The 15,931-nt window shown below is 44.7% G+C and overlaps 1 protein-coding gene across 4 annotated transcripts in view; it reads left to right on the top strand.

Moving 5' to 3' along the window:
- The window catches only part of RUFY1 (RUN and FYVE domain containing 1), a 54,328-nt gene that overhangs the window by 22,382 nt on the left and 16,015 nt on the right, over positions 1 to 15,931 (top strand). For all 4 annotated transcript variants that reach the window (XR_011505696.1, XR_011505697.1, XM_014860857.3 and 1 more), the window contains exons 6-11: positions 3,661 to 3,722; positions 5,844 to 5,909; positions 8,009 to 8,078; positions 10,473 to 10,574; positions 12,040 to 12,156; positions 12,951 to 13,118. Coding sequence is in view for 2 of the 4 variants with exons in the window: in XM_014860857.3 (XP_014716343.2) it covers positions 3,661 to 3,722; positions 5,844 to 5,909; positions 8,009 to 8,078; positions 10,473 to 10,574; positions 12,040 to 12,156; positions 12,951 to 13,118 (585 nt within the window). In the remaining 2 variants the exon portion in view is untranslated. The remainder of the gene's footprint in view (positions 1 to 3,660; positions 3,723 to 5,843; positions 5,910 to 8,008; positions 8,079 to 10,472; positions 10,575 to 12,039; positions 12,157 to 12,950; positions 13,119 to 15,931) is intronic.

The raw sequence follows: 15,931 nt of genomic DNA, 5'->3' as shown, positions 1-15,931 counted from the left end.
CCTTTTTCATTTCTAATTTTATTCATTTGAGCCTTCTCTCTTTTTTTCCTAGTGAGTCTGGCTGAGGGGGTGTCAATTTTGCTTATCTTCTCAAAGAACCAGCTCGGTTTCATTGATCCTTTCTACTGTCTTTTTTATTTCAATTTCATTTATTTCTGCTCTAATTTTTATTGTTTCCCTCCTTCTGCTGACTTTGGGCTTTGTTTGTTCTTCTTTTTCGAATTGTTAGATGTCATTTAAGATTGCTTATTTGAGATTTTTCTTGTTTGTTAAGATGAGCCTGTGTTGCGATGAATTTCCCTCTTAGGACCGCTTTTGCTCATCCCATATGAGTTGGTATGGTGTATTTTTGTTTTCATTTATCTCACAGGTATTTTTTTATCTCTCCTTTAATTTCTTCAGTGATCCATTGTTTGTTCAGTAGGATGTTATTTAGTCTCCACATCTTTGTCCTTTTCCCAGCTTTTTTCTTGTGGTTGATGTCTAGTTTCATAGCATTATGGTCAGAAAAGATGCTTGATATGATTTCAATCTTCTTAAATTTATTGAGGCTTGCCTTGTTTCCCAACATATGGTCTATCCTTGAGAATGTTCCATGCTCACTTGAGTAGAATATGTATCCTGCTGATTTTGGGTGGAGTGTTCCATATATGTCTGTAGTCCATCTGGTCTAGGTTTTTGTTTAAGGGCACTATTTCCTTGTTGACTTTCTGTCTGGATGATCTATCCATTGATGAAAGTGGGGTATTGAGGTCCCATACTGTTATTGTGTTGTTGTTAATATCTCCCTTTAGGTTTGTTAATAGTTGCTTTGTGTACTTTGGTGCTCCTGTGTTGGGTGCATATATATTTATGAGTGTTATGTCTTCTTGGTGGAGCATCCCTTTTATCATTATATACTGCCCCTCTTTGTCTCTCATTACCTGTTTTGTCCTGAAGTCTACTTTGATATAAATATGGCAATACCTGCTTTCTTTTGTTTGCTGTTAGCTTGGAGATCATCTTCCATCCCTTCACTCTGAGCCTGTGTTTGTCTCTGGAGCTGAGCTGTGTTTCCTGGAGGCAGCATATTCTTGGGTCTTGTTTTTTAATCCATCCAGCCACTGTGTGTCTTTTGACTGAAGAATTCAATCCGTTTAGGTTTGGGGTGATTATTGATATATGAGAACTTAATGCTTAATGTTCTTTTACATTCCCTTTGTTTCTCATCCCCTGTATTTCGGACTGCCAATTCAGTTAGGTAGTTTGCTGTGATGGTTTTCTTAGTTTTCTCTTTATCATTTGTGTCTCTCTTCTGATTATTTGTTTAGTGGTTACCATTAGGTTTGTATAAAAAATCTTGTAGGTGAGATAGTCCATTTTCTGATGGCCTTTTATTCCCTTAGACTAAGCTGATTCCATCCCTTTCCTCTTCCCTAAGTTGTTATTGTCACAACTTATTCCATCTTGTGTTGTGAGTTTGTGGTTAAAATGACAAGATTATATTTATCTTTGGTGTTTTCCTTCCCTTTATCTTTAATGTAATAATTGTTTGCTAACCTGTTTTGTTAGCTGAAATTTTCTGATTTTGTCTACCTATTTATCTCCTTGTTCAAGGCTTTCTAGCCCCTTTCTTTTTCTTTTCAGGTATGAGGACCTTCTTGAGCATTTCTTGTGGGGGGTCAGTTCTTGTGGCAGTGAACCCCCTTAGCTTTTGTTTATCTGAGAAAAGTTTTATTTCTCCATCATATCTGAAGAATATTTGAGGATATCTGAAGGATATTTTTGCTGGATAAAGTATCCTTGGCTGAAAGTTTTTGAATTTCAGAATTTTGAATATATCATTCCATTCACTCCTAGCCTGTAAGGTTTCTGCTGAGAAATTTACTGAAAGCCTGATAGGGTTTCCTTTGTGGGTTATTTTCTTTTGCCTTGCTGCCCTTAGTATTTTTTCTTTGTCATTGACTTTTGCCAGCTTTACTCATATATGCCTTGGAGAAGGTCTTTTTCATTGATATAGCTAGGATATCTGTTGGCTTCTTTCACTTGTATTTCCAGCTTCTTCCCCAGGTTTGGTAAGTTCTCAGCTATTATTTCTTTGAACAAACTTTCTGCTCCATTCTCCTTTCTTCTCCCTCTGGAACACCTGTAATCATTATGTTGCATTTTCTAAGTCAGTTGGATGTTTCTCAGAGAATTTCTTTCTTTTTTCTTCTTCTTAGTTCCCTCTCCTCCATCAGAAGCCTTTCTGTATTTCTGTCCTCCAGACTGCTGATTTGCTCCTCCATGATATCAGCTCTATTGTTCAAATAGTCCAGATTCTTTATCTCATCTGTTGTGTTTTTCATCTCCAGCATTTCTGATTAGTTCTTCTTTATAGTTTCAATGTCTTTGGTGAAGAAGTTCTTGATTTCATTGAACTGTCTTGTAACTCATTGAGGTTTGTTATGATACCTATTTTGAATTCTCTGTCATTTATATTATAACTTTCCATGCCTTCAGGATTGATATCTGGGTGCTTATCATTTTCCTTCTGATCTGGAGAATTAATATATTTTTTCATACTGCTTGATGGTGTGAATTTGTGCCTCCACATAGTGATAGTATCTGTCACAGCTTCTACCTGCTGCCGCTGAGTGGGTGTCAGGACCTATGTATTCTGAGCCTGCCGTGATCTGCAGCTCACTCACACCTGCTGCTTTTCTAACATATGTGTGGGCACTCTGACTGACCAGCTGGGCTGGAGCATCAGGTGGAGGAGGGGTGCTTTCTTTCACCTGTGCCATCCCAGGGGTCTTCTCGCTCTGCCCTCACTAGCTGCTCTCCTGGGGTGCTAGCTTGATGAAGACACCCTTGCAATAGCTTAGTCACCTCTGTTTGGGGCTTTACCACTGGCTGTGATGGAACTCGGAGAGCAAAGGTGTTCCCTGGAGGGCTGCCCCTCCCCCCTTTCCTCTCAGAGCTGCCCACAGTCCAGGGGTTGCTGCCATTCAGGAGGGTGAGGAGATCCCCTTACCTCCTTCCACTCCCTCCATGGGGCCCAGCACCTCCACCTTCAGACATATGGCTGTGTGGGTCTCTCAGACATCTTTTGTGTCGTGTGAATGTCCTCTCTTGGTGTATGAATGTCCTCTTCATTATATCTTTATATTATATATTATATATTATATCAGGAGGCATGGAAAGACACCAGCTGGAGATCAGGCACCCTCCAGATGCCTGCCCCACCCCCCTCCTTAGGGAACAGCAGAGAAAGCCATCAGCACACAAGGGGGAAACACCAACAGCCAGGTGCCAATACCCCTGAGGTGGCAGATGAAGCACTGTAGTCGAGAGACCCAGGTCTCCTTTTTCTTTATTACTTTGTCCCCGAGGAAATTTGCTGCTCTTTGTCAACAACTTGATTATTGAATATATACAGAAAACTAATCTTAACTGGGTGGTAAAATTTCAGAGTGTTCCCTTAAATTCTGATTTTAAGTAAGTTTTTCTTCTAGAAAGTGGTAGGGTTATTTTTCTCTTGGTTGGTTTGTTCAATTTTGTAGAGCTGGTTAGCCTGACTAAATGTTTGTAGGAAAGAGACAGGAATGTAATAAATACCCTGAATTTTAAAGATTGTAAGGCTGTGGAAAGCAGGAAAAGTTATTTTTTATTTAAACCTGTGCATTTTATGTCCATCAGGTTGGAGTGATCGATTTTTCCCTCTACCTTAAGGATGTGCAAGATCTTGATGGTGGCAAAGAGTAAGTACGCTGCTGTTCTTCACGCTTTTAATGAAATTCTGGCAAAGAATGCTACTTTTGTTTTTTCTTTGTTTGAAATTTCAGTTTTTATTTAGCTGTTATTAATTACAAATGTAACACATTAATATTCCCATTGCTTCGTGAATTAAGCTCTACAGAGCACAGAGTTCAAGTGAAATCCCCCACTTACACTGTCCCCTCATCCCCGTCTTGGTCCTACTCCCACCCCTCCCTCAGAGGAAGCTATTCATGCCTCCACCCAGCCTTTTTTAATGCCTGGCAGGTATGTATTTGCTGGGAGTGTAACTGGCGTTACGGTCTGTTTGAACGTAAGTGGGATGGTATCGTTATACACAGAAGCTGCCCTTGGACTTGATCTTTGATTGTAGTGTGTCTTGGATGTCCTTTCATGCCACGTGTAGCACTCCCTCATCCTTGTGAACGAGAGCAATTTTTTAAAAGAAGTTGTCCTAGAAATAAAAAAGAAAAGAAAAAAAGCAAACAGTGTGTTTTATATGCTACTGTTTGTGTTATGATAAAAAAGACTATAAATCCCTATTTAGCTGTTGTACTTGCATACGCAGGGCCCACTTCTAGAGCAGCACGGAGACCGGAACAGTGGCTGTCTGGGGGAAGAGGACAGAAGGCAGGCTCAGGGGGACGTGTTATGTAAACCCTTGGGTCGTGTTTGAATATTTTACAGCATGCGTCTGTTACCTGCCGTTGAAATGTCTTCCGGACAGGAACTCCTCTGGTCTCAGTGCCCTGGCAGTGCACTTTACCAAGGAGGGGATCAGCAGAACCCCATTAATGCTTCATGTGCCCTAAGTACAAGGATTACACCCACTTGAAACTTAAACAAAAAATATATACGTATATATTTTTTTTAATAGCTTCCCTTTTCTTTTTATTCTCTTTTTTTTCTTTTTTTATTTCCTGGGAAAGATTCAGCCTGAGCTATCATCTGTTGCCAATCTTCCTCTCTTTTTTTTTTTCTCCCCAAAGCCCCAGTACATAGTTGTATATTGTAGTTGTAGGTCCTTCTAATTCTTGTGTATGAGCCATCACCACAGCACATCTGCTGACAGGTAGTGTGGTTCTGTGACTGGGAACTGAACCCAGGCTGCTGAAGTGCGGCATGCCTGACTTTAACCACTAGGCCATAAGGGCTCGCTCCAAAATAGATTTTTAATGTCAAGAAAAACTGGAAATCAACCGATTATCCACCATTCAGGGAATAAGTGAATGAATTATGGAATATCCAAGGTATTCCACACTGTGGCATATTATGCAGACATAAAAAAGAACAAATTTGACCTTCTGGTATGGTAGACTTGGAGGATTCCCACAAGGTGTTGAGTGAGAAAAGTATGGTACTGAGGAGTATACATATCCCGTTTTCTAAACCAGAACAATCCCTGACAGATATCTTACATTGTAACTGTATGTACCACATATACTGTAGACAGATAGATACTGTGACTATATGCATAGAGGCTGCTCAACAGGCCGTCAGTATGGCTTCCTGGGAGGGCCGTGGAAAGGGCAGAACAGGTCAGAGAACATGACTGCAGTGAAGAACAGATCCAGCCTCTGCGGCAGGAACCCGTGTGGAGTGACCCACTTAGGTACAGATGTTCCTCGATGTGTAAAGAAATGGGCGCCTAAGTTTAAAATGTTAAAGACTTTTTTTCACCCAGACTGATCAGCTTTGCGTTCTGAAAAGTCTCGGCTCTCGTTATCTGAGCCAGCCTCCTTACCTTCAGTGTAACAACGGCTGCTTCATCTGCTGCCTGGAGGCTATTGGCATCTGGCTGTTGGTGTTTCCCCCTTGTGTGCTGATGGCTTTCTCTCCCTTCCCTCAGGAGGGGGCCGGGGGCAGACATCTGGAGGGAGCCTGCTCTCCAGCTGGCGTCTTTCCGTGCCTCCTGTGGCCCTGGCTGCTCTCTCCCCAACCAGCCTTGCTCCTCTGTTCACTCAGGGCCATGCAGACCTAAGGTCGTCTCTTGGTTTCCTAATCACATTGGTTCTCATCCAAGGTGATTGGAAGGTGAGGGGACAGTGACAAAGTGTTAACCCTGAGTAAAAAGAATTTCTCTCTTTTTGTGTTCTTTTTAAAAGGCACGAGAGAATTACTGATGTCCTTGATCAAAAAAATTACGTGGAAGAACTTAACCGGCACTTGAGGTAGGACCCCCTCCTTTTTCCAGTGTCACAGTTCATTCTCAGCATCCCCAATATTTGTTTCATGGAACTTTTTTGAGTTGCCGTATATTTATGATTAACTTTTTTCCAAACCAAGAAAAAAAATTATCATGCAATGCTCATGTGTACAGACTGGAGAAGTATGATTTCTTGATAAAGAGCTTTCGGAGTCTTCGGCTCTGTTTTGTGCAGTTATACAGTTCCGAGAGCCAATAGACGACTCTCCAGCCCTCGCCCCTCGGCCTCATGGGTGGAAATCACTGCCACAGGGGGCACCATTGCTGCTGGGAGTCAGCACACGCCCCTGAAGGGTGTTGGGGCAGGAGAAAAGGGCTGAAAACCACTGGCTAGACCTTCGAGAGCAGGTCACTAGCGTAGCGGCGTCTTTGTCTTGTTTTCCATCTCAGTTGGAAGGCTGCTGCGTGTTCATGACTCGCTAGTCGGTGAGGTGTGGGTGGGGAGTGGGCGGAGATGCTCAGTCTGGTGTGCTGGGGAGACGTTATTCTCTGCCGGAACCCCTTTTAGAGAGGGGTGGGGCACATCAGCAGTGCTGGCCCCAAAAGCCAGTGACAGAGGCGCAGGGCTGGCACGTTCCTCAGAGCGGGCCTGGAGCACGCTGCTCAGAGCTCTGCCCGGGAGCAGTGCTGGCTCTTGCCAGGGGAGAGGGTTTCTTAATTGATTCCTAGTTTGTTGAGACTTTTTATAAGGAGTAGATGTTGAATTTTATCAAATGCCTTTTAGCAGCTGTTAAAGTAGTCATTACTTTTATCTCTTAATCTGTTAATGTGATGTATTTTATTAATGGATTTCTTCATACTGAACCATTCCTATGGCACAGGAATAAACGTAGTTTTAATAATTTGATCATTCTCTTAACATGTAACCTGACCTGTAATTGCTCTGCAGTTTTTCCCTCTGGCATCACATGCGCATTGTACAGCTTCACAGAATGAATTAGGGAGCTTTACCTTGTTTCTGTGCCTGGGAACACCCAGTTCGTGAGCATTATTCGCTCCTGGAAAATTTGAAGCTCAAAGCCTGTGTGGAGGCAGTACTTTATCAGCTTTCAGTTTTTTCTTGGTGGTTAGTTCATCTAGGTCTTCTCCTATGAGTATATGTCTTTTTTGGAATTTCATTGATATTTTCTAAGTTAGATGGTTGGTATAGAATTGAAAATTGTATACTCTTAAAACTCTTCATTCCCTCCCTCTCTTTTGTTTGGTTCTCTTTTTCATTTTGTGTCATTGTATTTTATTTTCTCCCACCCAGTGCTTGCACCTTGACTCATTAGCCTTGCCGGGTTTGTTTCTTTGTCCTCCTCACTGGCAAAGGCACCAGCTTTTGGCAATAGGGCCCACTGTCCAGAGGGACAGTCCCTGGAGCTGGACCACCTGGCTCGGATCCTGGCTCCTCCTCTAGGGCTGTGACCTTGAGTGAGTCTTTTAGAGCAAAGTTATGGTTCCCTCGTCTGTGACACGGGTTAACAGTAAGATTTACCTCCCAGAATTGCGGGATTACGTGAGTTGATGCGTTTAAAATGCTTGAACAAATCGGGCCTGGCACGTCGCCCAAAAAGAGAGTTCCTACGGTTACTGTTGTGGTGGTTATTATTTTTCATCATCTTCATTAGCTTTTTACATATTTTTCAGTATGAAAGTAGTACATATTTCTTAAAAAATATTTGAAAAATGAGGCAGAGTATTAAAAAGATTTTAAAATCATCTTTGATCCTACTACCCCAAAGTTCCAATATCTTGCTCTGAATATTACTTTAGATGCATGACTCCCAACACGTTTTGCTTCCCATCTATTGTGTTGTGCAAAAAACTATTTTCTTTCCAGTTGGCTAAAAAAGAAGTTGGTAGCATATTTTGGAGAGAAAACGTTGAAAATTTTCTATAAATGACACACACACGCGGACACACACACATGTTTAGAATCCTCATCTCTGAGTTTATTGGAGTCCCTTTGACCCTCCATGTCATACAGGAAATCTAGGAATCTCCATTCTCATTGTTTGTAGGTAGGAAAAACAGTCAGCTTTTATAAGTTCACGTTTATTTAATATTTGTTTTCTATAGCTGCACAGTTGGGGATCTTCAAACCAAGATAGATGGCTTGGAAAAGACTAATTCAAAGCTTCAAGAAGAGGTTTGTAACTTACTGAAATTCTTAACATAGAGTGAGCCAAGGTTCCGAGCGGTGGTGTGGTCGGCGTGTCTGACCGGAGCTGCTCGCTGGTAGGAATGGGAATTGCTAACTTGGGTGGAGCTGCAGGCCGGCCGGGCGCTCTCAGAGCTCTGCATCCTCGGCGTGTCTGTGTTCCGCCCTGTCTGGGTCTCCCATGAGCCAGTGCAGCTGATCTGGAGCCAGTCCTAGGTGACTTAGTTTTTATCTCCTCGCAGTAATCCCGTAGAAGACGAGCCCTCCCTAGAGGCTCAGCCCCTGTGGGAAGGTGCTGCTCTCCTCCTCTTTCCCACCTCCCCTATGGTGTAGTGTGTCCCCCCTGCCGGGAAGGCACAAGCTCTGTGACGAGGTAAAAGTCCCCTAGCCTACCCCTTCTGTGTTTCAGCCTCTCAGGAGTGTGGAACAGTCTCCCCACAGTGTGGTCTTTCTCTGCTTTCTCACTAGGAAGAGAGAGGATGAAAGGACAGGAAGAAGGAGGGCTGAGGCTGAGGAAGACAGCTTGCTGCCAGCTGCCCGGCAGTCTCCTTGGTGGACACATCTTGTCTCCTGTTAGCAGGAGGGGGGTTTCTCAGCCCTTCTGAGGCTTTCCACAGGTAGTGGTCCCTGGCTGCTCTCACTGGGAAGGAAGAGGGCTGTGAGTGGGGCGGAGAGTGCACCCCCTCATGGTGCGCAGGCAGGTTACAGCCAAAAGGAGAGTCACAGAGCACGCCTTTGTAATGAAGGACCCACTTTAAGGCTCACTTTACACCGACTGCTGTCTCCTAAGGGGCCAGCCCTTAACAGCGTTCAGGAGAGGAGCTCAGATTTGTGTGAGGAGCAGGAGATCCAGAGGCGGCATTCGTAGGTGGCATCACAGGGAGCTCGCGTTCACCTGGGGTGGGTGGGCCTTTGGCCTCAGTTTAGGGAAGTAGGTCTTTGAGCCTCACTGTTCTCATCTCCAAATTGGATGATAATCCATGCTTGACAGTATTGTTGTAAAGATGAAATTAGGTTAATGTCATAGCAGCGTGCCTAACAGCACATGGTGTGTGAAGGCGTTGAGACATCAGTTGGCTTTACAACAAGCAGGCTCAGTCTGTTCTCCCAGATGAGGCAGGATGCTTTGAATGAAGGTCTAAGTTAGCTGTTGAAACTGAACAGCTGGGTTATTTTTTCTTCAAAGGCCAATGATTGTAATAGAAATGAGCTATGGAGAAAAGTATCTCTGTCCCCAGAGCGTGCCCTCCACGTCTTCAGAGAGTGGAATGGGGTTAGCTGGTGGCTTTCTCCTGCTGCTTCCCTTGTAGCTCCTAGCACCACCTGTAAAGCCTTGAAGTTTCTTATCTGGGCACAGGAGTTATGTGTAGAAATCCCAGTCCTGCTTCTAAGTCTGAATGGACTTAGATGCTGTTGACCAAGAGGAGGTGAGGAGGTCAGTGTTCAAGGCCCCCCACGAGTGAAGGATGCCAAGAGCACAGCGACGTGCCAAACACATGTCTCCTTCTTTCTCCTCTCTCTGCGGGCTGTGTGCAGAGGCAGCATCCGGAGGACCGGGTGCTGGGTGTACCCTGCCTTGCTTCTCCCACAGCCTCTCCTTGGAGGTCCATGACGGCATCCTGCTTCTGTACACTTTTCCCTAAACTACAGTAACTCGTTCAAGGAGAGGAAATGTCTTCCTCAGACATGTTGTTAATGACATGGTGGTGATTCCTCAAAAATTCTTTAACTCTCCCTCATGATAAAATATCCTTTTGCTCATTGGCTTTGAAACCTGAAAAGAATGAAGAATCAGGAAAAAAGCCCATAATCCCTTGGCTAAGTCACAGCTATTTTTATCATTTGGTATATGTAGTCCCCATCTTTTCTTAAGCATTTTTAACATAGTTGAGTTTTTTTTAATTAGAGGTGAGAACGTACTATATAACCTGCTTTATTTCCCTATTGGTATTATATCATAAATGTGTTCTCGAGTCATTGAAAGCTTTTGTAAACATTGTAATAACTAAATATTTATGTTTTATGCTTCCTCTGTAATTTATTAAACCATTTCTCTAATATTGAACATTCAGGCTATTTCTAGTATTTTGTGTCCAAAAATCTTTGCCCACATTATGTAGCATGCTATCATTTTTTTAAAAGAAGAACATTTGGGGAGGGCAGAAATGGCTAGGGATGGGCAGGAGAGAGATTTTACTATATACATTTTTATATCTCTGGAATTTTGAACCATGTGAATATATTACCTATTCAAAACAAGGACATAAAATATCAAATATGTGAAAATACGTTATCAGTTGTGAAGATACCAAATGTTAGATTTTAGTTTGAATAGTAAGATTCATTTTGAAGTTAAGAAATATAAAAATCTTTCTTTATCAGCTTTCAGCTGCAACAGACCGGATTTGTTCACTTCAAGAAGAGCAGCAGCAGTTAAGGGAGCAAAATGAATTGATTCGTCAAAGAAGTGAAAAGAGCGTAGAGGTGAGAAATCGACTTCACAGCTGGACGGCCTGGTTCTGACTCACACATGTCCATCACAAGTCTCAAGCTCGTCGTTTAATAGTGACCCAGTCCTCAGAAGGTGCAAAGATGGCTTGTTTGATGCCAGAAGGTGCCTCCAGCCACCATGCCCTCCCGTGTCACTCGCAGGCCTGCTGGACCCCTTTGGGGGTTCCCAGGCCCACTGCTCCCTCGCCTGTGAGCCTTCGCACATGAAAGTTCCTATTCGTTCTTCAACCTCTGCTCATATGCCACGTCCTCTGTGATGCCGTCCCTGACACCATCGGTGGGCCTGGGCCCTCCTTCTCCCACATTCCCATAGCTCTTTGCACCTCCCTCCTTTGTAGAATCCGCTTGCTGTTTCATAGAATTGATGGCTTGCAGCTTTCTTACCTGACGACTTGAGGGTAGAGACCATAGCTGATTCATCTGGAGATTCACCTCGTGCTAAAAGTGTGCTTGATAAATGCTGAATCATGGATTGAGTGGGGGCCTATCCCACTGAGGACAATTGTTCTGTTTTAAAGAAAATTGAATATACATTATTGGGTTTTTTTCTTCTTCTTCTGTCTGAAGCCCCCCAGTACATAGTTGTATATTGTAGTTGTGGGTCCTTCTGGTTGTGCTGTGTTGGATACCACCTCAGCACGGCTTAGATGAGCAGTGCCATGTCCATGCCCAGGATTCAAATCAGCGAAGCCCTGGGCTGCTGAAGCAGAGCATGCGAACCTAACCACTCGGCCACGGGGCTGGCCCCTAAATTATTTTCTGAAGCTAACTTTTCTTTTAAAAAATGTATTGGCGGGCCGGCCCGGTGGCACAGCGGTTAAGTTTGCACGTTCCGCTTCTCGGCGGCCCGGGGTTCGCCAGTTCGGATCCCGGGTGCAGACATGGCACTGCTTGGCATGCCATGCTGTGGTAGGCATCCCACATATAAAGTAGAGGAAGATGGGCATGATGTTAGCTCAGGGCCAGGCTTCCTCAGCAAAAAGAGGAGGACTGGCAGTAGTTAGCTCAGGGCTAATCTTCCTCAAAAAAAAAAAAAATATTGGCTTGCTCTCATCCTTCAAGTTCAAAGATAGTTCAGAATATCTTAAAAAATTTTTTTTTTCTGCTTTATCTTCCCAAACTCCCTCTGTACATAGTTGTATATCTTAGTTGCAGGTCCTTCTAGTTGTGGGATGTGGGACGCTGCCTCAACGTGGCCTGACGAGCGGTGCCATGTCCGCGCCCAGGATCCAAACCCTGGGCCGCCGCAGCAGAGCATGCGAACTTAACCACTCGGCCATGGAGCTGGCCCCATATCTTTAAAATTTTAACTTTTCTCTATTCTTAAAAAATAGAAATTATGCTACATTTTTAAAAAATTATGGTGTATTTTAAAATCATTTCAGTTAGCTTACTTTCATAAGCAAACCATTCCTCTTTGCGTTCTTGTTTGATACAGATAACAAAACAGGATACCAAAGTCGAGCTGGAAACTTACAAGCAAACCCGGCAGGGTCTGGATGAAATGTACAGCGACGTGTGGAAGCAGCTGAAGGAGGAGAGGAGAGTCCGTGCGGTGAGCGCGCCTCAGTGTCTTTAGAAGGATTCTCATAGCCCTCCACATTATTTCTGTTAGCACTTTTCACATGCATGCTGAAACTAGGAAACTGCTGACACTCATGGAAAGTTAGAAATTGTCCCTTTTTTTTAAAAAAAAGGCTGTTTTTACCATGCAGTTCTGCATTGTCACTTACATTTTTTTCCAGTTTTATAAACCTCTCCCAGGGGTTGCTGTGAGCCTAGACTCATGGTTTCTTTCACAATACAGCTCCGTCAGTCACAGCCTCTGGTTGGTTTATTTCTGCCCAAGCCACGCATCAGTGACTGGTGTTTTTATTAAGCACAGTCCTGTGCCTGCCTCATCTCTTTGCATGAATGTGGGGACGTGTGTCCTGAGTTATCCAGCACAGAACCATTTCAGAATGGTTGCACCTTTGTTGCCGTAAACTAGCAAGTCATTCTAGCAATTCTAATGTTGGGAAACATTACATCTCCTCTAGCATTCGAGACAGACTTTCTTTCAGACCATGCGTTCTGATCTTAGGGTTTGAGGAAAGTGGTTGCCAGCACTGTAGGCTCACATTGTCACCTGTCAGCTTTCTGTTGACTTGATGCAGAGCCACTTTTCGTTGTAAAATGAGGAAAGGAGAAAAATTTAATCTAGTTATGCCCCAGACAGACTTCTCTCAATCTCCCTAATGTATTCTGACCTTCAGTTTATATTTTAGGCATTGCCCAAGACAGAACCGCAGCTAACTACGTTTCTGTGATCTACTTTAATAATATTTTCCTTGTTAATATCTTTTTAAGGAACTAGAAAAAGAACTGGAGTTACAAGTTGGTATGAAAACCGAAATGGAAATTGCAATGAAGTTACTAGAAAAGGACACCCATGAGAAGCAGGACACTCTAGTCGCCCTCCGCCAGCAGCTGGAAGAAGTCAAAGCGATTAATTTACAGATGTTTCACAAAGTTCAGGTGGGCATTGGCTTTGTGTTCAGATCACAGCCTGGTTTTCTGCAGCTTGGCTACAGAGGTAGAGCTTGTCACATGCTGTGTTTTGGTCCAGTCCTTCTTCTGCAGAAGGGGCGAAGAGACACCTCTCTGTAGTCCTAGTCTGTGTCAGACCTGGTCCTTGGCCCTAGTATGTGTCCTTGCATTTATTTTCTTTGAGACTCTCAGCAATCCCTGAGGAAAGTTTTTTAAATGGGGAGAAATGTAAGTGACAAGGCAGAACCGAGTGGCTAAATCACACATCCCTGGTGGCACAGCTAACACACAGAGCAGGGAGCCGAACCTTGTCCTTTGACTCCAAACCCCAGCTTTGTCTGCCGTGCCTCTACTGCTTCCTTGCTGTCTCTCTCCTTCTACTTCGGTGACTCATTGTTTGCCCAGAGAAATGGAGACGTGGGTGAAGGGTATAAGCTGGTGCAGTTCTGTCTTTGCAGGCTTTGCCGTTACATTAATCTTGCTGAGTCTCAAGGCCACACAGCCTGCTGCCCGCCTCTCCTGTCACTTCGGAGTGGTCAAGGGGAGCTAGCCCAGAAAGAATCCATCATGCCAGAGTCTGAAAGATAGCGTCTAAAATTATAAAGCTTCCTTGCCCAGAAGGACGCCATTCTGTATCCTTCTCAAAACTTTTCTTTTTTTGAAGTTCTGTTTCCTATTTTATTGCCAAAACAGTCCCACTTCATTTTCCATAGATGTGGAAAATGCAGTAATATCTGTGTCAAGGATAATGTGAGGGCTAACAGTACTAATAAACTGCTATTTTCTCCCTTTTTAAATTGTTGTATAGTCACTATTATTATAATAGCAGCAATGAAGATCAAGTAAAGCAAAGAGAAAAGGAGGAAAATATCTTCACTCTCCTAAAAAATTGTCTATTTTAATTTTTTCATAGTTTCTTCTGGTCTTGGTCAGTATAGACATAATATTAATGCATGTTAGGGAAACCTGCGGTAATAACTTAGCAGACCCTGAGATAGAGTGGCTTAAAAATGTGGAAGTTGTATTTCCGTTACACCGTAGTCCCAAGGAGAGCCTTCAGACCAGCAGTTTTGCCCCCCACATTCATTCAGGGACCCTGGCTATGGCAAATCCAACTCTCAAGGCCACTCGACTTGTCACATTCTTGCCAGCGGAAGAAGGGAGACAAGCAAAAGCCCAGAGCCAGGAGCAGCCAGACCTGGCCCTTGGCCCTGGTAGGTGTCCTGGCGTTTATTTCCTCTGAGCCTCCAAGCTGTCCTCTCAAGCAGCGAGACGGAAGTTGTGCACATCGTTCCATTCAATTACACAGAAAGGGCTGGTCAGCATGGCCACGACTGGCTGCAAGGGGAGCCTGAGGCTGTCGTTTCTGGGCTACAACCAGCTGAAGGGGAGAAGGGTGTGGGTCAACGTAGTTGTCTCTACCACAGTCAGCCCCACAGAGCTACCCGGAAGTCCCATCCAGTCCCTGCATCCTCACAGTCCGAAACCCCTGGGTGATGGGCAGTGCTCTCCATCGAGCCCACGTGGCCCTTGTTCAAACCAGATGACCTGCTGTCTTTCTCACCTTGACCCATCCCACCCAGCATGAAATTGTAGAGCGGAAGCCAGATGGCCGCGGGGAAAACGCCTGCTTGGAAAGGGGGAACCAGGGCACCAGCCCATGGCGGTCACTGCATCCTCAGGGCGGGAAGTGTGGAGGCTGCCCAGTGTGCAGGGGCTCCAGCTCTCAGCATGTCTGGCTGCCTTGCTTCTGCCTTCCGAAGAACTTCTCTGTCTGCTGACCTCTGTGGCCCGGGAAGGGTCCACCATCACCCATGGCGCTTTAGAGTGGGCTCTCAGGGTTGTGTGGGCACAGCCTTTGTGGCGAGCCTCTTGCTGTTATCGGTTTGCCTGCCTGGAGGTTGTGTTAGGAATCAGACAGTCACAGATATTTTTCAGGCCTGAGTTGTGGTTCCTTTGACAAGACAGTTCCCTCAGTCACAGCCTCTGGTCTGTTCTTTTCCACTCACTCTGTGTGTCACTGACCAGTTAGTTTATTTACTAAACATCGTTCTTAATACCTGCTTCATTTCTTTGCTCTATCAGTCTCTCTCATATTAAGGGCCAGCTGTCTGAGACAGCGGTCACCATGTGAGGGAAGCACCCTAATGTGATCTTCGCTGCAGAATGTCCCGTGGCGTTCAGTGCCCACTCTTCCGTCTTCTCTCACTTATCTCAGGGTCCAGAACCAGTTGGGTTTTCTACCCCACAAGACCCTACCTTTGGACTGTCGTCCTGCCCACCTCACTGCAGGCCCCTTGCTTACAGCGCCGGTTCAGACAGCAGGCCCCACCGTGTGTACCGGCATGCTGGGGCCCTGGCACAGCTGGCGTGGATTTTGTTTTACGAGTTGGGCAAGTAACAGTTTTACTAACTGATGGCCATAACTAACAAGGGTCACCAGCTTTCCAGCTTGTAACATTTGCTTTGACAGTGCCAATCCCCTGACTGCTGAGTCAGTGCTGCACACGCTAGCTTTCCTGGGGCAGTCCTTGCTGCACGGCCTTCCCTGGTCCTGCTGGAATTCTGCCAGCCTGTTTTCCCTTCATAGCCTTCTCCCCTCTGGGCTGCAGAGGCCGGAGGTAGAGTCCGCACCGTCCCTCAGGCAGGGGCCCATCGTGATAAGACGCTTCTCTGGTTCTGTTTCCTTTTCTCCTTGTATCCTCCATCCCGACTCTCATCCTCTCTCCTCTAGGCCAACATTCTACAGTGTTCCTCTTTTCATTTATATTTGTCACTCTAAGACATGTTGTATAGTGTTG

Source organism: Equus asinus, chromosome 9 (genome assembly GCF_041296235.1).
Source record: "Equus asinus isolate D_3611 breed Donkey chromosome 9, EquAss-T2T_v2, whole genome shotgun sequence".
NCBI lineage: Eukaryota > Metazoa > Chordata > Mammalia > Perissodactyla > Equidae > Equus > Equus asinus.
Note: the sequence above shows the minus strand (reverse complement) of the source record. Positions and strands in the feature narration are given on the sequence as shown.